General features: G+C 42.0%; 4 protein-coding genes across 4 annotated transcripts in view; 2 read left to right on the top strand and 2 right to left on the bottom strand.

Moving 5' to 3' along the window:
- The window catches only part of LOC121622222 (serine/threonine-protein kinase D3-like), a 49,515-nt gene extending 46,352 nt beyond the window's left edge, over window positions 1-3,163 (top strand). Inside the window, exon 19 of the mRNA XM_041959126.1 lies at window positions 164-3,163. Coding sequence (XP_041815060.1) covers window positions 164-337 — 174 coding nt within the window. The 3' untranslated portion in view covers window positions 338-3,163. The remainder of the gene's footprint in view (window positions 1-163) is intronic.
- ndufaf7 (NADH:ubiquinone oxidoreductase complex assembly factor 7) lies at window positions 2,949-10,780 on the bottom strand. The gene is made up of 10 exons (XM_041959127.1): window positions 10,372-10,780; window positions 10,104-10,264; window positions 9,368-9,448; window positions 9,006-9,116; window positions 8,166-8,379; window positions 7,774-7,832; window positions 7,171-7,284; window positions 4,979-5,122; window positions 4,072-4,245; window positions 2,949-3,426 (listed from the first exon to the last, which is right to left on the bottom strand). Exons 1-10 carry the CDS (start codon window positions 10,445-10,447, stop codon window positions 3,205-3,207), a joined length of 1,356 nt encoding a protein of 451 aa, XP_041815061.1. The 5' UTR covers window positions 10,448-10,780; the 3' UTR covers window positions 2,949-3,204.
- A 1,003-nt stretch (window positions 10,781-11,783) lies between these two features.
- On the top strand, window positions 11,784-23,075 carry cebpz (CCAAT enhancer binding protein zeta). Its single transcript, XM_041959124.1, has 17 exons — window positions 11,784-12,019; window positions 12,870-14,377; window positions 14,621-14,852; window positions 15,504-15,666; window positions 16,000-16,088; window positions 17,132-17,185; window positions 17,279-17,381; window positions 17,530-17,574; window positions 17,667-17,733; window positions 17,932-18,038; window positions 18,329-18,389; window positions 19,153-19,343; window positions 19,592-19,627; window positions 19,747-19,842; window positions 19,995-20,059; window positions 20,997-21,078; window positions 22,475-23,075. Exons 1-17 carry the CDS (start codon window positions 11,822-11,824, stop codon window positions 22,630-22,632), a joined length of 3,255 nt encoding a protein of 1,084 aa, XP_041815058.1. The 5' UTR covers window positions 11,784-11,821; the 3' UTR covers window positions 22,633-23,075.
- Window positions 21,310-26,184, bottom strand: LOC121622224 (protein CEBPZOS-like). Its single transcript, XM_041959128.1, has 4 exons — window positions 26,053-26,184; window positions 24,190-24,298; window positions 24,051-24,095; window positions 21,310-22,762 (listed from the first exon to the last, which is right to left on the bottom strand). Exons 2-4 carry the CDS (start codon window positions 24,296-24,298, stop codon window positions 22,680-22,682), a joined length of 237 nt encoding a protein of 78 aa, XP_041815062.1. The 5' UTR covers window positions 26,053-26,184; the 3' UTR covers window positions 21,310-22,679.
- Window positions 26,185-27,389: the final 1,205 nt, after the last annotated feature.

Here is a 27,389-nt window from a genome sequence, read left to right as displayed (position 1 = left end):
TTTGACTCATACAAACGCATGGAGGACAACAGGAGGGGCGTCATGACCCCCACAGTTTACGACTGTTTGACCTTTGGCAGAAAGAAGCTGATTGGTTGTGTTGTCGGGGAATTTAATTGATTCCAGGGTTTGAATTTTGGTCACTGTTCTCGTCATCTTGCAGGACTACCAGACCTGGCTGGACCTCAGGGAGTTCGAGACGCGGCGAGGCGAGCGCTACATAACCCACGAGAGCGACGACGCCCGCTGGGAGGAGCACGCCGACGAGAGAGGCCTGCACTACCCCAAACACTTCATCATGTCTCCCAACCTGGACGACATGGAGGAGGACCCCTAGAGGCCCCCGGGGGGGTAAACATTTCCAGCAAGGAAGCAGCAGATCTGAGGAGTCCCTCGGTGGTTGCAGCGGCAGCTCTGGAGTCCATGGAAACTGTCACCATGGGGACCGCAAGTTTTCCCCAAGATGGCGCGGGATGACGAGTCGATGGATCGCCAGGATGCGGCGGCTGTGTGAGGACATGTGACGTGCTCACTGCAGCGATAATTCAGGTCCAGAGAGTTTTAATATGAACACATCTTCTGTTCGAGCCAAAAGCAGGGGGGGAGGGGGGGTCATTTCCCAGAATGCAACATTCAGTAAACGTCTGCACTGCCAGTCAAGCCGCAGAAGGGCTAGCTCAAAACCAACCCGGAGCCTTTATATACTTTTTCAGCTGAAATAGAGTATTTTTATGACGTTGTTGTTACATTGTAGAGCTGGGAGGTATTTTTCACTCTGACGCCGTCCTCTGTGACGCTAACCGGAACATCTCTTGATTATGTCTTGATTATATTGTTCATTTTTTTCATTGTTCCTTGCTGGGAAGTCTTTGCACCTTTGGGAAACTATTTCAAAAGGGGAATTTCACTGATAATAACTTCTGGTTTGTTCATCTGCAGAAGAAAAAATGTTTCTGTTTGATGAAGGCGGAGTTGAAGAACAGAACTGTGATGCTCATTACACAGCAGGGACGGGGGGGGCGCACCGGCTGGTCTTTACTAAGCCTGGTCCTAACTGCCTTAAGACGAGCCGGACAATAAATGTAAAGTTTGTCCTGAAGGTGGCGTAGGAGGAAAGCTCATACAGCTAGCAGCTTAAAAGCTATTAGATAATAAAGGGAAATTTTCAACCTGGGTTTTATTTTCATAGTCGTTAACTCACAGCCTCTGTTGTAGTGATTGAGGAAACGTTAGCATTGCGTAAGCTAACTAAAACGTAGCATGCTAACTGCTATATGTCAGAACGTTTGAGGACAGTTCTGGTATTTTTAAATCTTTATCTGATCCTCATCATTGTGGCTCTTCTGACTTTGATGCGATGCTAACTTTGCCACCTCCTCTGTAGAGATCTGGGAAACAACAATCTGGAAAAAAACAAAACATATCGGGGCGAGCAGCTCCAAACTTTCCTGAAACTTTCCAAATGAAACTTCAATCTGACATAAACAGTTTAAAACTTTACTCGTCTCCAAATCCAACACAGAGAGTAGCCTCCTAGATTAGCTTTTTAGCTAACTGCATAGTTATCCACTTCAAGAACTATTCACTAGCTAACCTAGCTAGCACAGTTGACCAGCTAGAAAAACATTGGGCATCTTAGCTTGTTAGCATGTTATCAATACCCCGTGAACAAGGAGTTTAGTGTTCAGCATGTTAGTTTTAACTTGGCTACAGTTAGCATTTTTAATATAAAATGCGATCTTTTAGCTGTATTAGGCGTTAGTTTCAGAGGTATTTTAAATCTTTAGGTTCCTTATTTCTGAAGCCGATTCCATGTCAGTCCTTCTCATTCTGCCGTATTTAAAGCCACGAACGCAGCTTAAAATGCAAACGTAAGACTCAGGACTCATAAAACTGTATTTCAGAGCAGACACCAGGCTGCTGCATGTACTACTTCTGCAGGGAAACAAATTCAGAGTTATCGTCAGTGATTCGTCCTGAAACTTTGGATGAAGACGAGCTGAGAATGGAGCTGCTATCGTCTTTGTCGTTCTGTGGAAAAAAGCTGAGAAAGACTGAACTGTCGAGCGTTCTTCATCCTGATCTGACTCCGGCCTGAGAATTTATTTCACTCGTTTTATATTTTTGCAAGAAATGTTGTGTCATGTGGGTGATTTTGATGGGAAAATATTAAAGCTGAATGGTTTGATTTGGGAAAATCTCATTTTATATCCCAGAAGTTCAACCAATTCTCTTATTCAAGCAACGTATGGATGCAACAAAAGAATGAAACTCAGATCAGACCTTTAGATCTTCTGGTGTGGAGTTAATAAGAACATTGACAGATCACACAAACTGAGCCAGAAACTTTGCTTACACTGTGTGTAATCCCGAACTAGAGTCAGATTTAAAGGCACAACTTTCAGGGTGAGACACCTTTTAATCATCTTAAGTTGGAGGAGTTCAAGAAAATCCTCTAATTTCTTCCAAATGCTCGAGTGAGACTCATCAAACCTGGTCGGAGAAGAAACACAGAGACCCTCCTGAATCAGAGGAAAAGCTGATAACGATCCGCAGCAGGATGTTTGGAAACGATCATTTAATTACCAATCCTGAACGTGATCGCCTCGCTCCGCCGCTCCCCTGGAGGACGGCTGCTTGTTTTGGCAGCGGCGACCCCCTCCCCCACGTGTGTAACTGAATCTTTTAATTGCTACCGGAGGAGCGGCGGGCTGGTTGCGAATGGCTGGCGCACAACTGTGAGCTCAGCTAACTGCTTCAAGATGTGGACGAAAGCTGACGGCCGAGCGTCAGCGAAAAAGATCCTCCTGCTGCGGGGCGACCTCTGACCTCGAGCGGTGTCACGCTGTTCTCCAGTCGCTCGGTGTCCGGAGACAACAGAGCTTGCCTGGCTTTTTTGCTTTGTTAGCCGACCGTTTGCATCATGAGCGAAACAAAAAATGTTTTAAATGTTTTATTTTCTTGCATTTTTAGATCAAAATTTACATTTGACTTGAGGAGAATCTGACTTTATTTTCACTCCATGTTGGACATAAAACCTGGTCCAGACTTCTTCTTTTTCTCTAAATCAGAGACGTGCACGCTGCCATCCTTCTGTATGAATACATTTCTTTAATATCAGCTGTAGAAACGGCATCGTCCCATCAACGTGATAATCTGTCAGAGCTCCAAACCCCTGTAGAAAAGTTCAGATCATTCCAGTCCTCAGGAGAAGCTGAGCTCGGTGAATCCGGCCACAGGCAGCGGGGCCGGGCTCTTCTTCTCCAGCTTCAGCCCCTGTGGTTTCTTGGGTTGGGCCAGCCGGCTGTGGTGCAGCAGGCTGAAGAAGTGGAAGCGCTCGCCCATCTTGGCGGCGTTGGTCAGCATGTCGTAGCTGCTGATCAGCTGCTTCCTGGTGGACACGTCGCTGCAGTTCCTCAGCAGGACCTGCAGAGAACAGTTAACACTGAATCGGCTGGTTGATGTCAACTGTGTCGCTCGTGTTCGGTTCAGGCTCGTGTCAGACGGGTTTCCAGCTCTGATAAATCCAGTGAACACTACCTGATCAGCATGAACCAGCACACAGACAGGTGTAGCTCAGGAGCACTGAGCAGCTCAAGAGGCTGACATTTTCCCTGGGAGACCAAAACAGAGCTAAAAGAGGAGTGAAGCTTATATATACTGTATGTATGAATATATATCAGCTACACTGACCAATCAGCTGGGCCGGTTTTCTGTTGATATATCCGATATCAGTATCACTCACACAGAAATTAGTTTATTTCACTTCTGTAAAATGTCTCTCAGTTCTTTAATAACTAAACTTAATGGATCAAAAATCCTGTCCTGCAGGAGTATTTGATTCAGCTTCATGAAACTTTAGTTCCTCCTGTTCAGAAAGAGGTAATAGATAACGATAATGATGTATAGCAGTAGTGCTCGCTTGGTATTCTGGTATTTCTGGCCAAAGACGCTGTACGTGATTAATATAATTAATCTTTATCACAATATCTCACTGTCACTGTGATTGTACGTCCCGTTATCAGTGATGAAGACGAGCTGAGCTGCCTCTGGGCAGGCCGTCACACTCACCTGCAGCCTGGAGTCGATGCCCATGTTTTTCAGGAAGGTCCTCTGAGTGACGGGTCCCAGGCAGGCCACGCCCCCTCCAGCCATCCTCCGCAGGTAGCTGAAGTCCACGTCAGCGGTGAGGTCGGCGGAGCCGGGCGAGGACAAGACGTCATGGAGCCGGTGACCTTTGAAACCCTGACGAATGGAAAAAAAAATCTAACTAAAGCACAATCTCAGATGTTTTCATTTTCCCTCCGTCGGTTTGGACGTGAACAGTTTCAGCCGTTTCCCATCAGGCTGCTGTTCGCTTCAGTTCTCTGAGCCAACAAACCTTCACATACAGGAGAAGCAGCTCCACTGTGTGATTAAAGCACCATCATACAACTGCAAAGAGTTTTATGGCCATTTCATATTCACGTACTTAAATTTATCATCAGATCTGCAGAAATACAGACGTGCAGCGTAATGTTGTACTAAAGTTTGGAAAAGGACTCGAGGAAATTCAGAACTGATTCAGAATCGGTTCCATCAGGCAGATGAGTCGGCCCATCGACCCTGGTTTCCTCTCTGCCTGCAGCTGATGGACTTCACTGCTTCCTGCATCTGTTTCCTTCAACTGTAACTGAAGACAAGTCAGGACTAATTATCCAAAAGTGTCCTGACTGTAAGGCCTAAATCTCAAACTGGTCCTCGCAGAACCTACAGGACAGGATCTGTAAAATAAGGCGGTCGGTGTGGATGACGTCTTCTATCTTGAAGTGATTTATGTTACGGTGTCACTTTACATCATAATATACAACATTTTCTACAAAAGATGAAAAACAAAGTGAATATTTAGAGTCAGATACACTCGGTGACCTCAACCCTGCCTCAGACTGTACAGGTGTACCTAATAAAGTGGCCGCTGAGCTTAAAAAGTCCATCTTACTCTGAACGTGTCCGTCTTGGTCCCATTGTGGCCGTAGTCGGCAATCAGCGCCGCACCTCCGTCCTCTGCGATCCGCCGGGCCAGCTGCTGGACGATGACTCCGCCCTCTGCACACACCTCCACGTGACTCCGCCTTTCACCTGCCTGACACGCACAGACGCAGGACTGTGAGGACCCCCTCGTTGACATAACGCGTCCCAACTAACCCCAGACCCTTAACTGACCTGAACCCAGTGACGGAGGACAAGCAGTAAAAATCTGACCTAAGTTAAAGTACTTTTGGGATTTGCATCAAAATATACTTAAAGTACCAAAAGTCTGATTATGCAGAAAGGCGAATTTCAGAACACTTTCTATCATTTCACTGGATTCTAATTAGTGATGCATTAATGTGTGAATATCTTTAATGCTGCAGCTACATCATAAACTGCTGGGTAACTTCATCTAAAACAATATATCATCATTTATTCGTGGAGTTAGATTTTGTATGAACAACCTGAATCTGCAAAGTAACTAAAACTTATCAAACAAATGCAGAAGAGTGAAAGTAACTCGACCTCTTACAGGAAAACTGGTGTTTGCTTCATTCCAGCAGCTCTTTTAGTTTTTAGTGTTTCATTTGATCTCACGGTGGTCCCGCTTTCTCTCACAGCGGGGCTCCAGGCTACATTAGCCACTATTAGCATCGCACACCTGAATCTCTGAGGTGCATTGTGGGTAATGTAGACGGCAGGTGTGGAATAAAGAAGGACAATGTTTCTGGTTCTGTTATGTCCATTTTTAACTGTTTAACTGCTGGTTATGTGAACCTGTCTTCTGTTTCCAAACAGCCTCGAGACAGCATGTGTTAAGTTGTTGAGTTAGCCTTCATGTCAGTATTATCATGTATTTAAATTAACACCTGTTCTGTAGCTGCAATGCATTCTGGTCTATTTCCGCTCTCTGTGTTTCTTCTTCTCTGGTGATTTCGCCTGTGTGACTGTTAACGGCTCGTTAACAGCAGAAATTCAGAGGGCAATCAAGCAGCTTCTGGAAATGGCCAGTTATAAACTTATCATCCAGAAAAATACACCAACACGGAAACAGAACCAGAAAGTCAGAGTGCATCCTCGCCGCCGGCGGCTTCTGAGTTTCTGAGGGGACGTTTCGCTCGTCAGTCACCACATCACACACTGACGCCAGCGAAACCAGCGAAACCAGCCCATTGTTCCAACTTTAAAACACAGAATTAGAGATTAATCCTGCTTTTCTGAAGTTTCGCCTGCTTTGATGATTCGGAGGCTGAACTCTGAGCTCCAGCCCTCAAACTTAAGAGCAGGTTCTTCGTCCAAACGTACTGAGGATGATGATGATGATGATGATGATGATGATGTCAGGCCTCTGGCAGGATGTTCAAAGTGTCTACAGCGAGCCAGAGAGGCCAAATCAAACAGGCTGTGAACGTATAGCTGGTATAAATGTGGGCAATAAAAACCAGATGGAGGCTATAAAACAAACCTCGAGGAGTTTATCTGAGGAGTTCGTTTCCACACAGACTCAAACATTAAAGACCTTCCTCGTTCTGCACTTCAAAGCTAAAACGATCCGACTCTCCTCAAGTCAAACGAAACCTCCTCTGCTTTCTGAAACTCTTGACGTTTGTTTTATATAACGAGCAGTTTATCTTCATTTTACGTCTGAAGCTCCTGTTTTCAAGGACATTTGTTTGTATTTCAGTGGAATAATTTTCCATCTGCACCACAGAAATCAGAACAAAAAGGTCTGACGGAGGATTTTTAATTCTGAAAGACATGAGGGGACGTCTGCAAACACAGCTCAGTGCTGAAAGAGTTCAACTAATCAGCTGTTTTCTGTCTTGTGCTCTGAATATTCTTGAGATTTGGACTGTTGGTCAGACAAAACGAGATTTGATGGAGTCACTGTTTACATTTGTCACTATTTTTTAAATATATCTCATGTTCTTTTTGTTCATTTTGAGAAAAATGTTCCATCTATAAAAGTTTTATCAGACAGAAACTGTTAGAACTATTAAAATGTTGAAATAAAAAGCTCCAGACCCGCTGATGGACCTGGTGGTGAGTCTTGCTCCGCTATTTCAGCCTGATGTAGGACTCATTATAATCTCTCAGTCAGTCTCCATGAAGAGACGCCGCTCCAGGTGAGTCACATGACCGAGCCGCTCAGGCACTCACCTGTATGAGTGTGGACGAGGCCAGAGTGGGAGACGGCGCCACCACAAACCTCAGCTGGTCCGCTTTCTCTGGGTCGATGTCCACCATCACCTCCCTCCAGCCTTTCTCCGTCCGCTACCCAGAACAAAGACAGAACAAAGACATGGAACATCATTCTCTGTGTGACAAATAAGTTCTAAAAAGGTCACTCAAATAATGATTAAATTTTTCATCCTGTCACACAGGAAAGTCCAGTCAGGACACAGAAACTTGGTTCTTCTTCACTGGAACTTCAGATGTGATCAGTGTGAACACAAATATAACACCTGTGTGAAAATCCTCCAATAAGAGCTCACAATAACCTCACACTGAGCCTTCAATCACTCGGCTGGTGTTCTCTTATTTCTTGAGACATTTTCATTCTGAGAGGATTAGACTTCCTTACTTCACTTTGGCGCCACCTGGTGGTCGGATAATATTTAATAACAACACTGTGGCCATAATGAGAGACACAGAGATGAATGAAGATTCCACCAGAAGATGTTTCTTTCTTCCACAAACAAACAGTGAGTAAAACGAGCTTCACTCACACTTGGATTCCACACACAGAGACTTGGAGCTAACCTGAAATTTGTGGATCGGCAGAGCGTCGAAGAACTCGTGAGCGAGAAAGATGCTGAACCCTGTGAGGAGGAGACAGGAACTGACGTTAAGATAAGGAATCAGATTAGTTTCAGTTTCAAAGTTGTAGTCTTCAACAGACGCTGACTCAAGTGACATCACTTGAGGACATTTAACAGACTCAAACATCTTTCTTCAGTCATCTTCTCTCTGCAGTAGAACTTGCTGGAGTTCCTCTTTAAATTAATACTGTAGTAAATACAGTTGTTACCAAATACTGGGATGAGTTGTAGTCATTGTAATATTCTGTGAGTTTCTGAGGCTTTTCTATTCTTTCATGGTGGAAATCATCACACAGCAGACTTTAACCTGAACCCGTGTCTGTTGTGCTGCACCTGTGGGGACGTCGTCTAAGCGGCGGTACCAGGACACCGGCAACCCGGCGGCCGTTTCCCCGCGGCGGTAAACCGGCTCGTCCTCTGCGTCTGCCTCCTGGCTCTGGTTCCCGGTCAGGTTCTGGGCCTGGAGACGACTCAGTGCCGGACTCACCTCCACCAGGTGGAGAGACGCCGAGGTCTTGCCGAGCACCGACTGCAACTGACTGAACACCTGGAAAAAATCACAAAGTAAATATCAATACTTCATATAAACAGACGAGCAGCACATGATGTTTTAACATGTTTCACAGGAGCAATGATACAGCAGAGAGTAAGAAAGTTAGATATTAAATGATGGAAAAAAAACAAACTGAGTCAAAAACATACAAATATTCAATAAATAGAACAAATCCAGCAAAAACAAGGAAATGCTCACAAGGTTAATTATTTGTTTGATCCTGTTCAAGTTTTTTTTTACTTTATTTATTTGATATCTTCAATGTAACTGTGTTTTTCCTGCCAAGAGTTAGACGACTAGAGTGTAAAGACGAAGTTATAGCCAGCAGACAGTTAGCCTAGCTTAGCATAAAGAGTGAAAACACAATCAGCCTGCCATCACCTTTAAAGCTAGCTAATTAGCATGTTAGGTCTTAATTGGTAAATTAGCACAAAACACTGAGCGTAAAGACCAAATGTTGTGATTTTATGTGGGGGGGCAGTGACTTCCTACAGACTCCTCTGGATGCTACAGGAAGTCAACTGCCTGACTTCTCAGCTCTGTGACAGACTACTGGTCTGATGATGATGATGATGATGATCAGCACAAAGTCCCGCTGCTGCGTTAAATAAAGTTCGTACTCTGAGGACGTCGCTGGCCAACGATCCTTTTCCAGGTCCGAGCTCGACCAGCTGCAGCTGTTTGGGTTGACCTGCTCCCATCCACTCACTGATGATCCAGACACCGACCAGCTGGAGACACAGGAAACACAAACAACACGAGGAAAACGATGCTGTCACACCTTTTTCTCTCTGGGGAGAAATCTGCTGCTTCCTGTTTGCTTTCCTGCTAATGAAGATCAAATTACTTGTCTGAACATCAAGCAGAAACAGATTTTCAGGATGCAGCTGGCTTTAATCAACAGAATCAGAGCTGAAACAGCAGCATCTGTATTAACGGGCCACCATCTGACACCACACAAGGTGGAATTTTTCAGCCTCACCTCTCCGAAAATCTGACTGATTTCTGGCGATGTGATGAAATCTCCGTCGGGTCCCAGCATGTTGTTCCTCACATAATAACCCTGAAAGAGCAAACCAATCAGTCTGAGGGAGGGGTGAAGAGCAGCAGCAGCAGAGGCTGTGAAGCTGGTTCAGGTTTGAACAAGGTAAAAAAAATAAAAGCATTTGACTCTCTAGCAATAATCAATCTTTGAATCAATTCTTTGGTCAGGATTGCTATGGTGATATGAGTGGGTCCTGCGGTGTTCTGACTGTTGTGGGGATTCCTGAAGGTTGCTAGGTGGTTGTTTTAGTGATTCTGGTGGTTGCTATGGAGCACTGTGCAAATAAAGATTCATTTATAGCATATAAATGATATATATATATGCAGCACTTTCCAAAACAAAAGTTACAAAGTGCTTCACAATAAAAGCATTCAAATAGGCAGGATCGGACACTTGTGACCCTGAACTGAGAAACAAACACACCTGTAAGGGGGGCTGTTTCTGTCGCCCCCCCAGTGGCTTAATGCAGCAATGACCGACGGAAAAAATGATTTATACTTAAATGTGTCTCTTACTATTATTTTAAAGTAAAAGTAGGGACATAAAACATATTTTAATGCAGGTCTCTCATTCTCGATTGCTGACTTTTTAATTTTATAACATGTTTTAACTGATCCAGGACCTGCAGACTGTCTGGCTGTGACAGATTCCTGGCTGACTGCTTATCACTCACCGTCACAGGGTTGGTGAGGACCTCTCTCATGTACTCTGCCACCGTAATCGGACCTGTAGCTTTTATTTTGGAGGTCAGGTGTCGCAGCATGGAGGGTCTGTGCTTTGCCTCATCTGCTGAGGGGCTGCAGAAGAGTCTGCTCTGAGCTGCTCGCCATCGCACTGGCAAAGACAAACATTAAACAGTTTTAATCATTGAAATACGTTATCGTTCAAAATTAATCCACATAAAATCGTGTTCAAATCAAAGCATATTTCAGACCACTCACCTGCTGCAGGACTGACAGGATGAATGAAGACTCTGCTGATCAGCCGCTGCGTTTTTACACCAAAACCAGCCCTCATTCTGCTGTAGGTTAGTGTTTTAATATCTAGCTTGAAACCATTATTTCACAAGACACTTGCAATTCATGTCTAACTTTAATTTCAACCGCACTGACCAACACTGTGCTGCTCTCTGACAGGATAGCGGCTAGCCGTTAGCATTAGCCACGTTAGCTACAAGTACGTTAACGGTCGAAGACGAACAGATTCGCGGCCGGAAAAAAACGTTTTAGCTTCGGGTATAAACGAGGAAAATATACATATGCTCTTGTATGTCTGTCGGTCGTTCAAAGCAGCTAAAAGCTACAAAGTCCTTGTACGAGAGTTAACTTCACTAGACTGATGGCGGTTAAGCAAAACCCAAAGGCAGACATCTTTTCCGGCTAACCTTTCATAATAAAACACCTTTTGTTGAACATGCTTGCACCAACTGAAAATAAACTATACCGTTTTTAAAATTAGCATAAAATAAATCTGACTCAATTTGAATATTCTCGCGCATTTCCTTGATTTGTGGATCAATTCATTAGTTAGCCAAGATAGAAAATCCTCAGCCGTAGCTGTGAAAAACCATGTCCATGTGAGTAGCCTTATAACACCTTTAGTACAACACAATACATCCGAAAAGGTAAAAAAAACAGAAAATTTTAACTACTGTTACAACTTCAAAGTACATACAAATTAAGGAGTGGAACAAAACGACAATCAAGTAAGTATGAAATAAAATGATAACGACTAAAACAAAAAATCCCAGAAATATGAGTGACATGACCTCTGTGGTAGCTACAGCCCTGGTCACCATATTATTTATACTCTCTTGGTATAAAAATCATATTAATGAAATTTTCTCCTTTCCATTTGTTTTCTTTTTTCTAATATTCAGTAAATTGCAGTTTGAAGATCATGATGTTCGTAGAATTCATTTTCTTTCTCTTCAAAGTGCATTGCTTGTTAATTAATCCCTTAAAAACTTCAATACATTTTTAAAATTTCCATCTTTCCGCTACAAGAGATGCAAGCTCCCCTTCAGTAACATTTACAAAATTATTTTGAAAGACAATTTTCCTGCATTTCTTGTACCATCAAGTCGATTGAAGGTAGCTTTATACTTCGAAGGAATTACAAGATCTCTGATTGGACGAACGGCGGCCATATAAAACTTAAACAGGTAGTCACGTGCCAGCAACGGTAAGAAGTGGTACGTCTTTGCGGTTTTCGTTAGAAGACGAATTTATTACATGTAATTTACTTGAAAAATTAACAAACATTACATTTTATAGATTAAAAAATGTAACTTACGAACAACGACTAAACGTTTCGGTTTTACAACTGCGGAAACACTAACGTGACGTCGCCTTCCACATCCGGGTCACGTCTCCTCACGCTGTAGCAAGCATGGGGGCGAAAAATAAGCACCGTAGAAAAGCTAAAGCGAGCAGTAAAGTGACATTTCAGCACGAAAGAAACGACATGGAGGCTGAAAACAGCGACGAGGAGGAAGGTCGAGATTCGGCAGCTGATGGAGGTGAAGGCGGAGCGAAGAAAGACGACGAGTTCAGCCTGGAGGAGGTTTTACGGCTGGGAGGAACGCAGGTGAGTTAACCAGATAAAACCTCACTGCAGGCAGGTTTTCTTCTTAAGAAACACGGAAGTTTTGTAGATCTAACAAACATAAACCAACGTGATTTAATTATTTGTGGAGCGGAATGCAGTTTATTTGTATTTTTGAGGCTGACACAAATCAAACATGAGGTAACGTTAGTGTAAACTATCAGTGTGACATTTTAGTTGAAGTGAAGGAGACGTGAACTGGCTTATTTAGTTGTTGTTTCCACTTAATAAAATGCCATTGGGTGATTAATCAATTAGCAGAATAGTTGCTATTAATTCTCTGTCAATTGATTAATCAGCTAATCGTTTCAGTTCTCATTATAGCACTAGTCTATAGAGTGTCTGCTAAAAGTGAAGATTTCCAAACGTGATGTCTGAACATGTCTGAAATTAATAATAATTCTATCTGTAATACATTAAATCAATTTTCAAGCAAAAATGCTAAATATTGTCTGGCTTCATTTTCAAAAACGTGAGGATCTGACGCTTTTCTGCATTATATGTGATAGTAAATTGAATATTTGTGGGTTTTGGACTGTTGGTGCGACAAAACAAGTAATTTGAAGGCATCACCTTGATGTGTGGTAAATTATAGTCGTCACATTTCACTTTTCTTACATTCTTGATTAATCAAAAGAAAATGGCAGTTTAGATAATGAAAGTAATTTTTAGTTGCAGCCTTGATGTTGGTAAAACATGACAGAAATAAAACATTATAAAACTGTAATCTTAGAAATATTTTAATATTTTTAATATTTCATATTTTACTGGTGCATATTGTAGTTTATGACAACAGTTTTTATTGTTTTCTTCTTCTCTCGTCCCTCTGTAGGCCGACTACATCCTGCTTGCCAGTCTGAACGACTCCAACGAGCTCATCGATGGAGGAAAGAAAGGAGCGATAGACGACCTGGAGGAGGGCGAGCTGGAGAAATTCATCACTAAACTTGGCATCCGGGCGTTTGCCGGACAGCAGGTCATCACAGACGAGCCTGAGGACGATGCTGCAGATGCCGGCGAAAAGGCGAGTAAGAAGGCCAAAGCCAAGACAGCTTCAGCCGAAGAACAAGCGTCCAGCTCTCAGCAGAAGGTGGTCGACCACCAGGCAGTGGAGGTCAAACAGAAGGTGAAGAAGACAAAAGACGTTCAGACATCCGCCGGGAAAAAGGCGAAACAGAACGTGAGTGTGTTTGAGTTCCAGCAGAGACAGGCGCTGCTGATCAAACCCGGAGGGAAGTGGTTCGACCTGGAATACACCGCCGAGGGCTCGTCAGCCACGCAGGATCCCTCACTGGTGTCCCAGTACAAGACGCTCGCCCAGCGGCTCTTTGAGGCCGAGGTGGAGCTCTACAAGAGCAAGAAGAACCTGCAGAAAGGAGCCAACTCCAACTGGATGAAGACGGTCGTCTCCTCCGGCGTGCTGGCGGACAGGATGGCGGCCATGACGGTTCTGATCCAGGACGCTCCGGTACACACGCTGGAGCACGTGGAGAACTTGGTGTCCATGGTGAAGAAGAAGGGCAGCCGGCGGATGGGTCTGATGGCTCTGGACACGCTGAGAGAGCTGCTGCTGTCCGACCTGCTGCCGGAGCACAGGAAGCTCCGCCTCTTCGCCCAGCACCCGTTCGACCAGCTGGAGGAGAAGGCCAGCGGCAACCGCGACGCCCGCGACCGCCGCCTCGTCCTCTGGTACTTTGAGCACCAGCTGAAGCACCATGTGGCCGAGTTCGTGGCGGCTTTGGACACGGTGGCTCACGACACCGTGGCGGCCACCAAGGCGAAGGCACTCGCCACCGCCCACGAGATGTTGTGCAACCGCCCAGAGCAGGAGAGGGCGCTGCTCATCCAGGTCATCAACAAGCTGGGAGACCCCGAGTACAAGACGGCATCCAAAGCGTCGTACCTGCTGGAGACGCTGCTGAAAACGCACCCCAACATGAAGGCGGTGGTGTGCTGCGAGGTGGAGCGGCTCATGTTCCGGCCCAACATCAGCCCGAAGGCGCAGTACTACGCCGTGTGCTTCCTCAGCCAGGTGAAGCTGAGCCACGACGAGGCCGAGCTCGCCGCCAAACTCATCACCATCTACTTCTCGTTCTTCCGCGCCTGCGTGAAGAAGAAGGACATCGAGTCGAAGATGCTGAGCGCGCTGCTGTCGGGCGTGAACAGGGCGTATCCCTACGCCGGCACCGGAGACGAGAAGGTGAAGGAGCAGCTGGACACGCTGTTCAAAGTGGTTCACCTGGTGAAGTTCAACACGGCCGTGCAGGCGCTCATGCTGCTCTTCCAGGTGATGGACTCCCAGCAGACCGTCTCTGACCGGTACTACGTGGCTCTGTACAGGTAAAACGTCCTCACCTGTCAGGTCGACCCATTACTTCTGCATTTTCACTGATCATTAAGTCTTCGATCAAGTTTTCCAGACAGGAAGTCAGAGAGTTTTAATAAACCTTAAATTGTGAAATCCAATTAATCGCAGCAATATTTCACACACAAGTTGGATGTAATTATGAAAAAAAAAACTGTTTAGATTATAGAAACCGTCGTGAGATTCTGGATGAAGACTTTTCTTCTTCTTCTGTGCAGGAAGTTGCTGGACTCCGGGCTTTCGTCGTCCTCCAGGCAGAGCATGTTCCTCAACCTGCTGTACAAGTCTCTGAAGGCCGACGTGGTGCTGCGGCGGGTCAAAGCCTTCGTGAAGCGGCTGCTGCAGGTCAGCGTGGAGCAGAACGCCAGCTTCGCCTGCGGAGCGCTCTTCCTGGTGTCGGAGGTCATGAAGGCCAAGCCGGGCCTGAAGATGCTGCTGCAGGAGGGCGGGGTAAGAAGGACGCGACGTAGCAGCATCAGAACGTCCATTTGAGACGCGGCCTCGTATCACTGCAGCGCCTCTGGTTGGACTGCATGTCTTCTCCTCTCGCTCCATATTTCTGGTCTATATTTATTTTTTAAAGCTGTACATTAACAGCTAAATTTAAAAAAAATCAAAAGTGGTAAAAAGTCGATTTTATTGATCATTTCAGACATTTTTTGACATTTAGAAACCAAACAGTTCATCAATTAATGAAGAAAAATCACAGATGATTAGTTTCCTAAAGCTCTATGTTGTCTTCAGATTGTTTGGATCGTCGACCAACAATCAGAAACTCAAAGATTTCAGTTTACTGTCACATAAAACAAAGAAAATCAGCTCATTTTGAGCTTTTTAGGAGTGTGAACAGGAGAATTTTTGCCTGAAAAATGCTAAAAAGGATTCATCAATCGTCAAAATATCGTTATTTTTCAGTCAATCGACTCATAGATTAATTTACTTGTTGCAGCTGTAGAAAACATAATAATACAAACAGCTGTTTTAAGGTTAGTTTAGATTTAGCATCTCAGAATTTAGTTTTCAGACTTCCATACACTCAAATATTAGCATCTGACAGTTTTATTAATATCTAGATCTTCTTTGTTCTGTTTGTTCACTCAGGGCGGTGAGGAGGAGGAGTTCAAAGACCTCGCTGAGGAGTATGATGATGATGATGATGAAGAGGAGCGCTTTGTGGACGCAGACAAACTGGAGGAAGGAGCGAGTGCAGAGGCGGAGGAGGCGAAGCCCGCGGCATCATGGGTACATCACCAGAACCTGGAAGGTCTGTGAGTCGTGATCAGTCTGTGGCTTTCTGTGTTGTTGCTGTTTGTTCAGTCACAGTGATGAATGATGGGTGAAAACACTGATTTCACAACGATGACGGTTGTTTTTTAGTTAATTTCTTTATTTTTAATGTAAAATCAGGATTTAAATCTTCCAAAGAGCCAGAAAACATTTTTAAATCCATGTTTCTGCTGTGGTTTGACTGGAAATATTAAAATAAATAACAGGTTTTGTCTGACGATCTCGAGCAGAACAACAGAGCTACAGATCCAGAACCAGCAGATGTTCCACGTTGTTCTTCTTGAATATTGATTCTCATTTGTCCTTCCAGGAGGGAAGAGCCTGCAGAGCTACGACCCGCTGCACAGAAACCCGCTATTCTGCGGCGCCGACCACACGACGCTGTGGGAGCTACAGAGGGTGAGAAACGATAACCAAGAAGTTCCACAGGAAGCCAAATCTAATGTTTCTCATGTCTTTTCCTTCCTGGTGAGAAGAAGAATAATTATTTTAACGGGCTCTTTCGGCTTCGTGCAGGCCTTCATATCGCCGTCTTTGCTGATGAGTTACACAGAAATATCAAACACGCTCATTCAGACACAGAGTCGCCATCACGCCATCTGTGATGTCATGTTTATAGTAAAAACAACAATTAATGTCTACAAATATATCATTATAACTCCCACATATCAATGTTTGTATCTGCCTCAAAACTCATGCTTTTATTTTCTTAATAACAATATATTTTGAATATTGAATTGCACAAAGGATGTTTCAGTTTCTCTCAAAATTATATTTATCATACATTTAACTATTTATTTTTTTATTTGTTTCAACAAATGTAAAAAAAAATTAGAAAACGTAAATACAGAATGTTTAAAAGGACGCTGGATCTCATGTAGTTGAAAATCCTAATTTGACCATTTGGCCTCACATAAAGAACCAGAATACTTCATTGATCCCTGAGGCGAATCAATAAGGGCTCCTGTTGTGGAACAAGTAAATAAAGTAGAAATAAGAAATATCTTATAAGAAAATATGTAGAAAATATATACACTATACTATAAATCAAGCATAAATATTAAACAATATGAAATATTTAAGTATATATATTTTGTGTGTTATGCTACAATAAATAGCAACTGTCTGTAGAAATATCTGTTGTGCAACATTCGTCATTAAGTAACAAGAATAAAAAATACTACTGCAGTTACTACGAATAATAACAATACTAACAATATATAGTAATTGATATATAGAGTAATAATAATATATAGTAAAGGGTGGTAGTATATAGTAATAATAAGTAGTATTAGAATAATGCAGTATAAGTATGCAGTATAAATGAAATGGACTGTAGTATTGCAGCAGTAAAGGTTGAGTTATTGATGATATTCACTCGAACAGGAAGAACCAATAGACGAGAGAAACCTTCTGAACTGATCGAACGTTTGTGTCTGCAGCTCTCTCTGCACTTCCACCCGTCCGTGTCGCTGTTCGCCAAGACTCTCCTGCAGGTAAAACATGACGCCAGACGCAGAAACACAGAGCTTCCTCTTCCTCTCTTCCTCTGTACGCCTGCTGTGTGTTAACCGGTGTCGTTTCCACAGGGAGGGTCCATCCAGTACTCCGGTGACCCTCTGCAGGACTTCACCCTCATCAGGTTCCTGGACCGGTTCGTCTTCAGAAACCCCAAACAGCTGAAGGGAAAACGTAAGAAACACACTGATTATTTGTTTTATTCATCTTTATGCAGCGCTGATGCAGATTCTGGTGTTCTGACAGTATTTACAGCCACAGAATAAAGTCAGTGTTTGAAAATAAAGTCTTAATTTGTGCTTTTAATGTTTGTTCTTCTCAGAAAAGCCAGACGAGAGAGAGAGTCTACCTGTCGGCTCTTTACCAGGTGAGCTTCTGACGGGTCTCATCATTACGTGAAAACACCAGCTGGAGTTTTTGTTTGTTAATCAGTGAACTTTTCTTCTGCGTCTCCGTCAGTGAACTCTGAGGAGTTTCTGTCCAGAGACGAGAGTCAGATCCCTGTGGATGAAGTCTTCTTCCATCGGTGAGTCTGATTCTTCACACGAGTTTGTAGCTGCTGAGAGAAGAAGAAAAGTGTGTTTTAATGCAGCTCGATGCAGTGACTCTTATACAACACACTTCTTCATCAAACCTCGTGTGTTTTGGTTCAGTAGCTTTTATTTCCCGTCGTCCTGATGCCGTTTTCAGGCAGTTTCTGACAGTTTTTTTATTCTCTCGGCAGCTTCTTCAAGAAACGGCAGCAGGAGAAGAAGCTTCGTCGGCCGCGAGGAAACGACGACAACGAGAGCGTGGAGGACGTGGACGACGACGAGTTCGAGAAACTTCTCGGTGAGTCGAGACGCAGAAACTACTGACGCCACCGTCCGTCCGTCCGTCCGTCCGTCCATCCATCCATCACAGCTGACTTCAGATTAATGCAGAATAACTTACTGTTTAAACTTTAAAGCTTTGATTTGACTTTTTTAAATAATGAAATTATTGAAAACAGTATTTTTTCTGTTATAAGATGAAAAGAGTATCTAATTTATAAATAAATGAAATGTCTTTTGTTAATAATCCAGTTTGACTGTAACTAAATCTTGTCTGAGTTTGTATTTCTGATCTTTTTTTTTTAACAGATTCCTGTGAGGGAGACTCGTACTTCACTGAGATGGCAGGCGATGATCTGGACTTTGCAGGGTGAGCAAACTGAAGCACATCATTTACATACTCAGCTCTGATTGGACAGTTATTTTCTGCTGTTCCCACCATGCTTGTGCACATCAAAGTAGTTCATTTGTTTGTGCACGTCGTCTCTCACAAAAGCCCCGTTAGCTTGTTTAAGTGCAATCATGGCGTTTTTTCCCATGTTTGTTTGACGCACTTTTGCACAGTTAGATGAATCAGAGGCGTGATTCACTAGCGCTGGACGGCGTTTGACTCTTGAAACGCCGGGAGCGACAGGTGTTATTTAGCGCGCTTCTACTGTTTGACTCCGTACGTGTAAAAATATTTCACAGACATCCATGTTGACCTGCTAAGAAGCTTACATGCTAAACTTAGCATACTAAAGGTTAGCATGTCGCCATGCTCACAGTGCCACCGTGCTAACACACACGAAATGTTAAGATGCTTAATATCACCATGTAGCATCAGATAGCTGTTAGCATGTATGCTAGCTGATAAAGGTAATGCTGACATGTAGCAGCAGAGAGCTGAGCCTGACAACAACAAAGGCGTCCGAGCAAATCGCAAGACCACCACCGCTGCATCCAAAACGGTGAACATGATACCTGCTAAACATCAGCATGTTAGCATGTAGATGTTAGCATTTAGCTCAAAGCACCGCTCTACGGAGTGTTGACAGACCGCTGCTGTTTGTATTATGGTCTGTTTTTGACTCTGATGTGTTGACTGATTCATTTATTGGCCGAATCGCCCGTTTTCCCTTCATGTTCTCCAGTAACGTGAAGAATAAAAAAGGTAAGAAGGACGTGGACGACTCCGACTCGGACATGGACAGCTCCGACCTGGACGACCTGGACGACGAGGAGGTGTCTCTGGGCAGCATGGACGAGGAAGACTTTGGGGATGAGCTGGAGGAGGAAGGAGGGACGTTCATGGATCCTGATGGAGATGAAGACGATGATGAAGGTGGAGAACGTCAGAAAGCTGTTTCTTTTAATTTCCTGCAGATCTGGAAAATTCATATTGTGTCTAAATTTAACTTGAGATTCTATTTACGTTCATATTCTGGTGGTTTCAGCACACGTTCAGTGTATTTTAATCTGTGTCAGGGCTTGAGGCTGTGATCTTACAGTAACACGATGCTTCTCTGGTCTCTTTACTAAATTAATTATCTTCTTTTTTTGACATTTATTTGCTTTTCTTCTGTCTTTCAGTCCCAGAGCTGGAGGATGGCGATGCTGCATTCAATGGTGAGGCAGAGTTCTATTAAAAAAGGAGCTTTTCCTGTCATATCTGTCTATATATCATCTTAGATTATGAAATAAACTTCCCTGCTTCACATGATGAAATAAATCTTTTCTCTCTGCAGATTCAGACGATGAGACGGAAGTTCCAGACATAACTCCTCGCACCCAGAGGAGGAAACGGAAATCCTCAGAGGAGCTCGACTTCTCTGCATCTTTAGGTTAGTGTAACCTCTGATTAATATTTAGCTTTTTATTTTTGACCTTCATCAGGATTTCGTGATCTTTCCTCTGACCGTTGATTTGTTTGTTTGGTGACTGTTTCGTCGATTGATTTTAAAGCGGTTTTATTGATCGCTGCTCCTTCTCACAGGTTCCAAACAGGGGAAGAAGAAGAAAGGAAAGAAAGATGGAGCCATGTTTGCTTCTGCTGAAGAGGTGAGATGATAAAAAGACGACTTCTCTAAGCCTCCGCAACAGTGATAGCAGGGCCATAAAACCTGGAGGGAGTTTCTTTAAATTTAGGACAAATTTTCACGTTGAGTCAAAATGAACTGATTAGATTTTGGTCATCAAAGGTCACTTAGACACCTCAGAACATGTTTTTGATCATAATTCAAGAATTAATTCACTAAATATATCAAATTTTCACAGAAATGTCCTGTAGGATAAAATGATGAAGTGAGGACATTTTATATCCAAAAGGTCAAAGGTCATCTTCACTGTGACATCATGATGCTCTGCAGAAACACCTTTCTGTCCGTTATTCTTCCTGGATCTTGAGCGTCAGTTTGTAGCTTCTCTGCAGCAGCATCCATATTTGTAGTCCAACACAACTTGCTTAACTTCCATTTAGCAAACAAACACACTTTTTATTAAATTCCTTCAGTCTTCACTGCATAGATTCATATATTAAATGGACATGAATCTCTCCTTCAGTCAGTGCTTATATTTTGTCGACGTTCATGCTTTCATCTTACTTGAAGGACGTCCTGTTTCTTCTTGGTTTTGGTGCTGCAGCTACTGATTATTTTCAAAGAAATCAATCAATCACAGCTTCCCGAAGCTGAAGTGATGCATTCAGATGTTTGTCAGGACACAAAGATATTAAGTAGGAACCAGCAGGTTTTTGCCATTTTGCTTGAAAATAGACTCAAATGATGAATGAGTTATTAAATAGTTTGAATGAATCAAGTGTTTCATCTGTACTTTGGATAGACTCTTAAACCCTCCATTAACGCCAGATTTCTGCTATTTGGCCAATGATTTTCCCAGAAAAGTTTTTGAGATAGAGTTTTTTCTGCCTGTATAACATGAAAACAGCGTGTTGGATTTGAAGCTTGATGTTTTTGTTAAACGCGTTTGTTTTTTTCAGTTTGGTTCCATGTTGGATGAGAACGCCGGCTCCAAGTTTGACAACATCGGGCTGAACGCCATGGCCAACACTGACAAAGCAGGTAGGGACACCTGAGTGATCACACCCTTTAACATGTGACACACACACACACACACACAGAGCAGCCAGACCAAAGATGACCACTGTGGTGTTTCATGTCTGTGAGGACATGTTAGTCTTCCAGATGTCTGATCGATAAAATGAGACAGGAGTTAATTTAACTAATCAAAGAAAACAAACTTGATCTTGAAGCTTTGAGCTTTGTTAGAAATAAAAGACGAGAAGCCAGAAATCAACAGGACGGTTTTTTATTCAGTTTGCTGGATACCAGCCAGGTTTAATAACTTCTCCACAGAGAGAAAATCAACAACAGTCAGCTGCAAACAGACTCTTTTTTATAGATTATCTCCACTTCTTCAGCTGAAGAGCCTCAAGTCTTTATGGGTTTATTTATTATTATTAGAGCCGTTTCTCATATTTCTGTGTGATTATTGGTCACAACAACAGTTTTACTCTGCAGCTCTGTTGTAAAGATTTGGGAAACATGAAGGACAAGTCTCATACAGCTTAAATAGAAAAAAAAACTGCAGTTCAAGGTCCAGTGTGTCGGATTTAGTGACATCTAGTGGTGAGGTTGCAGATTGCAACAAACTGAATACGATACCATCTTTCCTTAGTGACGGATTAGACAACAGCTAGTGAGAGCGCTGCAGCCACAAACCATAAAATACATGAAAACATACTTAGGAGATATTAGATTCCCAGATTTCTGTCAATAGACCCCCTTAAATCCTCCACTGGACCTTTAAAAGATAAATCATCTCAAATACTTTGAGTTAAGACACACAGTCGCCCCCTGGAGTCTCTCTTTATCATCACAGTGTATGAAAATTGCTCTTTGTCTATTAATTCATTAAGCAACACTTGTCCCCAGATTTAGCAGCATATAAACATTTCATAAATGGTTTGTAACAGACTGTAATGTAGTTGTAAGCAGCACATTAATGCATTTATATAGTAAAACACAGCTGGAGTAATATAAAATACAAACAACAAATACTTACATCTGCATTGTAGTGTTACAAACCATTTATTAAATATTATACAGAGCTTATAAATCCTGAATCAGGACTTAAAGAGTTATGGCTCTTACATTTGCTTTGACCTCTTGAGTGTGAACTTAAACTTTGCTTCACCTTGCTTTACCTTCAGTCAGACTTAAAATGTTTGAGATAGTTTGTTAGAAATCTGTTGGAGGCTTCGCTCCTTGCGTTGTTCTTGTTGTAGTTTCCCCAAAATCTCTCCAACAGAGATGTGATTAAAATATTACCATGACAACCAGTGACTACAATATGAGAATAAGAGCCTGGTCTTTTTGTGGGATTTGTTGACAATAAGAAAAACATCCAGTAACACCGACCTCATCGTTTGAATCACTGCTCTGTGTGTCCCTGCAGGCCTGAAGCAGCTGAAGTGGGAGGCTCAGCGCGACGACTGGATCCGAGGACGTGACGCCAAGACGCTGCGCAAGAAGAAGACGATGTTCAACAAGAAGAAGCCGTTCGGCCGAGCGAGGGCCGGAGGGAAGACGTTCAGGAACAAGAAGAAGAAGTAGCTGCTGCCGCCTGTCTGTTGATGTGGATTTTTAACCGACCGGCAGCTTCAGTCCTGTTTGGCCGACCAGGCTTCGTGGTCTCGCTCCCGGATGCCGTAGACCCCCGCCCACTCGTTGGACTGGTAGTAAACTGGGAGGAAACGGACAAGCAGAAACTGGTTTTCAGATCCAGTCAGCTGATTGAAGACACACACTGCTGTTTGACTTCTCTCTCGTTAACGGGACCTGAAGAGTTTTTTGTAAAATTAAAGACGAACAGATTTTCTTGTATCTATTTTAACTCTGTACAGAGTTCATATTCATGCTGCACCTCTGTATCATAAGAAGACCCGCAGGAATTATTCAGATTTTCTAATGCAGTTTGAGTAATGACGTAGACTGCAGACAAAAGTTCCCACATTTTCATTTTGCTCAATTAAACATTAAATGTTTCTGTCTTTTCATCTATGACTGATTTCTAAAGTGAACATTTTGTGCTTTAATTACAAAGATGTCTGCGAGGAGTTGTAGCTGAAAAGGGAAATTAGGGCAACTGAAGATTATTTATTCACTCAGTTGTTTGTCAGAAAATGGTGAAAAATCTGTTTTCCAAAGCTAAAGGTGACATCCTCTAATGTTTTGTCCTCAAATCAAAGATGTTCAGTTAACTGTCACAGAGGAGTAAAGAAACCAGAAAACATTCACATTTAAGAAGCTAAAATCACAGAATTTAAACTCTAAAAAACTCAAATCGATTATCAAACTAGTTGCAGATTAATTTAAAAGTTGATGATAAATCGCTGCAGCTAAAATGTAAATTCATCTATTTGCAATCTGGATGCTTTTTACCCTGCTTCCATCAGAATGATCAATTTGTTCTAATCACAAAATTTTACATAAGTGGGTAGTTTGAGCTCGCCTTCTTAATGAAACTAAAGCTCAGATTAACACTTAGTGTAACACTGATCAGAAACGTTGAATTTTTAGGCTCCACATTTTACAGTTAAACACTTAAATCAGAGCTGAAAAGATCAAAGAGTTCATCAACAGAAAATTTAATCTTTAACCACTTTAATAATCTATTAGTCATTTCATTGATAAAACTGTCAGATGAACCGACTGCAGCAGCTCATGTGAAAATTGTTTTTCTTCTGTGATAATTAAATATCTTTGACTTTTGGATGACATCACAGTTTTTCACTATTTTCTGAACCAATCTATTAATGAAGAAAATATTCAGCAGATGAATCAATAATTGAAATAATTATTTGCAGACTAGTTTATAAATTACAGCTGATAGGAGTGAAACTACGTGGACCTGGACAGCTTCAGTATCATAAAGAAGAATTATAAAGGCGACATTAGCCTCAGATGCTCTGTTCATTTCAGAGATATTAAACTGGGGCATCGCTCCTGCTGGAGGATACACATGTGCTCACCTTCTAGCACTGATGGAAACCTCCTGTTCATGGTGTCCCTGAAATCTGCAGGTGAGGACGAATAAAACAGGAAGTTTCAGAATTCACTCTCCCCGGATTCAAATGTTCTTCATCTCGTGTCGGACAGATCATTTTCTACCTTGACTGTTGTTCATCTTGTGAAACAGACCGTACGCCCCGAAGACACCCAGCAGCTCCAGAGCGATCACTCCCTTCAGGAGTTTCTGGGCCAGAGGTCTGGGAGGCATCTGAGGAGAGATCAGCACATACAAACACAACTTTATTCACACTAACGAGGATGGAAACAAGTGTGATACACAGTTCATTCATTTTCAGTATGAAAGTCAACTTAAAATATTTTTTATGGTTTTAGCCGAGCTGGTTGCTTCGTCCACTGCTTTGATCCATACTGATATCTCTCAACAACTATCAAACGATAACATTTTTAGTAAAAAAAAATAAAAAAATCCACAGCTCACTGTCACAGTTTTCAATAGAACTACTTTCAACCAAAGCAAATTAGAAATAAATCAAGTATAAAATATAAAGTATAAAACATTTTATTTAATTAGAAAAACTGTTGACAGTGAGGTCTGGATTATCCTGACTTTTTTTTTTTTTTTTTATTAAATTTTGGTCAAATTCGCCCTTAAATGTCTTATTCTTGTCTTTTATGATCTCAGAGAAGACAAATCAGTGCAAAAAGCATCATAAAACCCCATAATTCAAAATGATTAACAGAGTTCAAACAGCTAATGAATGAATCCGTTAACAGAGGGACAGAAAGATTCACTATTTTGATTATAATCATTCAGAATTTGATAAATAGTCAAATGGCCTAATTGAGTAATTAGTGCACTAGAATGAAACAGTCCAATGAAGACAAACTTTTTTTCTTTGAAGAAGAGTTGACAGAAGGATCAACTACAGAGAGAACTTCAACAAGACAAACTGATCAATCTGATTACAATGAAGACAAAGTCTACACCTGGAAGCAAAGTTATAAACTGCAGCCACAAAGGAGAAGAAGCATTTTACTTGCAACCAACCAAGACTCGGTTCGACCTGAAGGTCTCACATTTATTAATACAACCAGTGAGTGTCAAAGCACCCTTCTGCCTTGATGGCTGAAACACGTAGGCATGTGTTTACCTGTATTTTAATTACACAACCATGAATTATTAATGGTCTTTTTAATTCACCACCTTACTGAATGCCTCACACTTCTTTAACAGCTCTAACTAGTGACTAATCATTCAGTCACTTCTTGAGATGAAATGTTCTCTTGTCTCAGCTGCTCTCTTCTGTTTTACATAATTTTATAAACTGAATATCTCTGACTGTTCAGATTGTTGGTCAACCACAAGAAGACGGCACCTGGACTAATATTAAAGCTGTGATGTGATTGGTTGGTTTTATAGACCAAATAATGAACGGAGGAAACGATCATCTGATCGATAACGACGATAATCATTAATATTATTCCTAATCGATGATCAAATTACAAAAGGAGTACACTTCATTGGCGGAGTGCAATAAATTGGAATGATTTATTTTGCGCAAGCATGCAACATTATCTCCGGTATTTGATAACTTTATTTAAACTATAACCTCATTTTTTGTAATGTCTTTCTTATTCGCTTTTGTCTCTTTTTATCCTGATATATTTTTAACTTTCCTTTGGGAGGTTAAGAATTACCGACAAGCTAACAGGTAGCACACCAACATGAATGCTACACCTGTCTTGTCTTGCGGGTTCGCTGTTTATCAGATCCATGAACATGCAGTCAGACAGACTGACTTCTGATAAGTCTGGACCTGACTGTAGAACAATAAAATAACATAACTTCCATTTATTCTCCATCATAATTTTGGGGGAAGACATGATAAACATCACACGCTAACTTACTGGCTAACTGGTTAGCAAACAATTTTAGCCTTATGAATAAACTGAAAACCTGAATCCTCCTGCTGGGGTCCTCTGACTCTTAAATAAACTTACCTGCAGATCCGCGTAGAGGAAAACAGATGAATAAGTCTAAATTCAAACAGTAAGAGTCGCTAAAAGGACGCCAAAGTCCCTCTGTCCTTGTGCTGGACCGCAGGTGCTGGACGACCAAAGCTAACAAACCGCCACTTCCGGAGTACGGAAGCTCAAATGGGACAAAACACCGATAAACAGTACAGACATCACCTGGGTGTGTAATACAGTTACTAAAAAGACACTACTGTTACTACGGCCATTACTACTACTAGTGCTAACAATAACAATATTAATAACAATATTACAATAATTGTAATATAGTGTATTGATTGTTATTCATGATTAAATTTCCAGTGGCTCCCGGTTCCTGAATATTACATCTGAAAGACTTTTTTTAATTGACAGAACAGACTGAACATTAACATATCAAAGTTGAAGTACAGTGTGGTGAACATTCAGTGCGATTTGGACAAGAAAGACAAAAAACAAAGCAAAATGTCAGATGATTACTGCAATTACCAACAGGAGTTAGAATGAGATATTAATAAATAAATAAAGTATAAAAAAGGTGGGGTAAAAGGGAAAAAAACTGAAATAAAGAAGATGAAGAAATGTGCTAATTGGCCGAAAAAATGTAATTTATTGAGCTGTTACAGGTTCAGCTAATTAAGCTTTACCACTAAATAATCAGTATTTTTCATCTAAAGGTTACTTGCTTTTTCCACATCCTTTTAGAGGACAATTCAGATTATTCACGATTATTCTCTGTGAAAAGAAGGTTATAAAAAATGTTTATTCATAAGTCATAGCAAAGCACCTTGAAGAGCTTACAGCCTTACAGTCTTAATGCTTTGGCTTCACTGAAAGAAATGATCAAACTACAGGCGTCTCTCAGTATGATTTTCAGACAGGTGGATCATCTCACACCTGGAAAAAGATGCAAATCCAGCTGCTTACTTCTCTTGTGTCTATGTCGCATGAACTATTGTTTTGTTCTCTGTTTTATTTCATTAAAAAAAGAAGAGGGGGAATTGATTTCATTCAGATGTAGATGCAGGAGCTCACCAGCAGGTGTCAGCGTGGTCACAATCGTTGAGGTGCCAGGTCAGAGGAAAGTTCAGTTAAACCTGTGATTTTTACCTGCAATACCTGAAAGAAGTGACAGAGATTGACCTGAGAAAAGTCTGCAGGTAAAGAGACAGCGAGGAGCATCATTTGTCAGTGAGAAAACAAGGCTTTTCAGTGCAAAACATTAAAATAATTCAGAAATTGTGCACGTGAAACACAGATTAATGAGCAGACTCTTCTGTTTCTTGGGCTTTCTGAGAGGAAACACCAGTTTGTGGGTTTTGGGC

This window comes from Chelmon rostratus, chromosome 18 (genome assembly GCF_017976325.1).
Source record: "Chelmon rostratus isolate fCheRos1 chromosome 18, fCheRos1.pri, whole genome shotgun sequence".
Classification (NCBI taxonomy): domain Eukaryota; kingdom Metazoa; phylum Chordata; class Actinopteri; order Chaetodontiformes; family Chaetodontidae; genus Chelmon; species Chelmon rostratus.
This window is presented reverse-complemented; position numbering and strand designations above follow the sequence as displayed.

What these genes read in the sequence shown, in the direction of transcription:
- ndufaf7 (XM_041959127.1), bottom strand. Translation starts at nt 10,447, where the DNA reads ATGAGGGCTGGTTTTGGTGTAAAAACGCAGCGGCTGATCAGCAGAGTC. An exon ending in TGGCCAGCGACGTCCTCAGA is followed by an intron (nt 8,380 to 9,005) that starts GTACGAACTTTA and finishes GATTTTTTCCAG; the next exon opens with GTGTTCAGTCAGTTGCAGTC. An exon ending in TGCCGATCCACAAATTTCAG is followed by an intron (nt 7,285 to 7,773) that starts GTTAGCTCCAAG and finishes TGTTCTGGGTAG; the next exon opens with CGGACGGAGAAAGGCTGGAG.
- cebpz (XM_041959124.1), top strand. Translation starts at nt 11,822, where the DNA reads ATGGGGGCGAAAAATAAGCACCGTAGAAAAGCTAAAGCGAGCAGTAAA. An exon ending in TCGCCAAGACTCTCCTGCAG is followed by an intron (nt 17,186 to 17,278) that starts GTAAAACATGAC and finishes TCGTTTCCACAG; the next exon opens with GGAGGGTCCATCCAGTACTC. An exon ending in CGAGTTCGAGAAACTTCTCG is followed by an intron (nt 18,039 to 18,328) that starts GTGAGTCGAGAC and finishes TTTTTTTAACAG; the next exon opens with ATTCCTGTGAGGGAGACTCG.
- LOC121622224 (XM_041959128.1), bottom strand. Translation starts at nt 24,298, where the DNA reads ATGCCTCCCAGACCTCTGGCCCAGAAACTCCTGAAGGGAGTGATCGCT. An exon ending in CAAGATGAACAACAGTCAAG is followed by an intron (nt 24,096 to 24,189) that starts GTAGAAAATGAT and finishes CCTCACCTGCAG; the next exon opens with ATTTCAGGGACACCATGAAC. An exon ending in GTTTCCATCAGTGCTAGAAG is followed by an intron (nt 22,763 to 24,050) that starts GTGAGCACATGT and finishes GTTTCCTCCCAG; the next exon opens with TTTACTACCAGTCCAACGAG.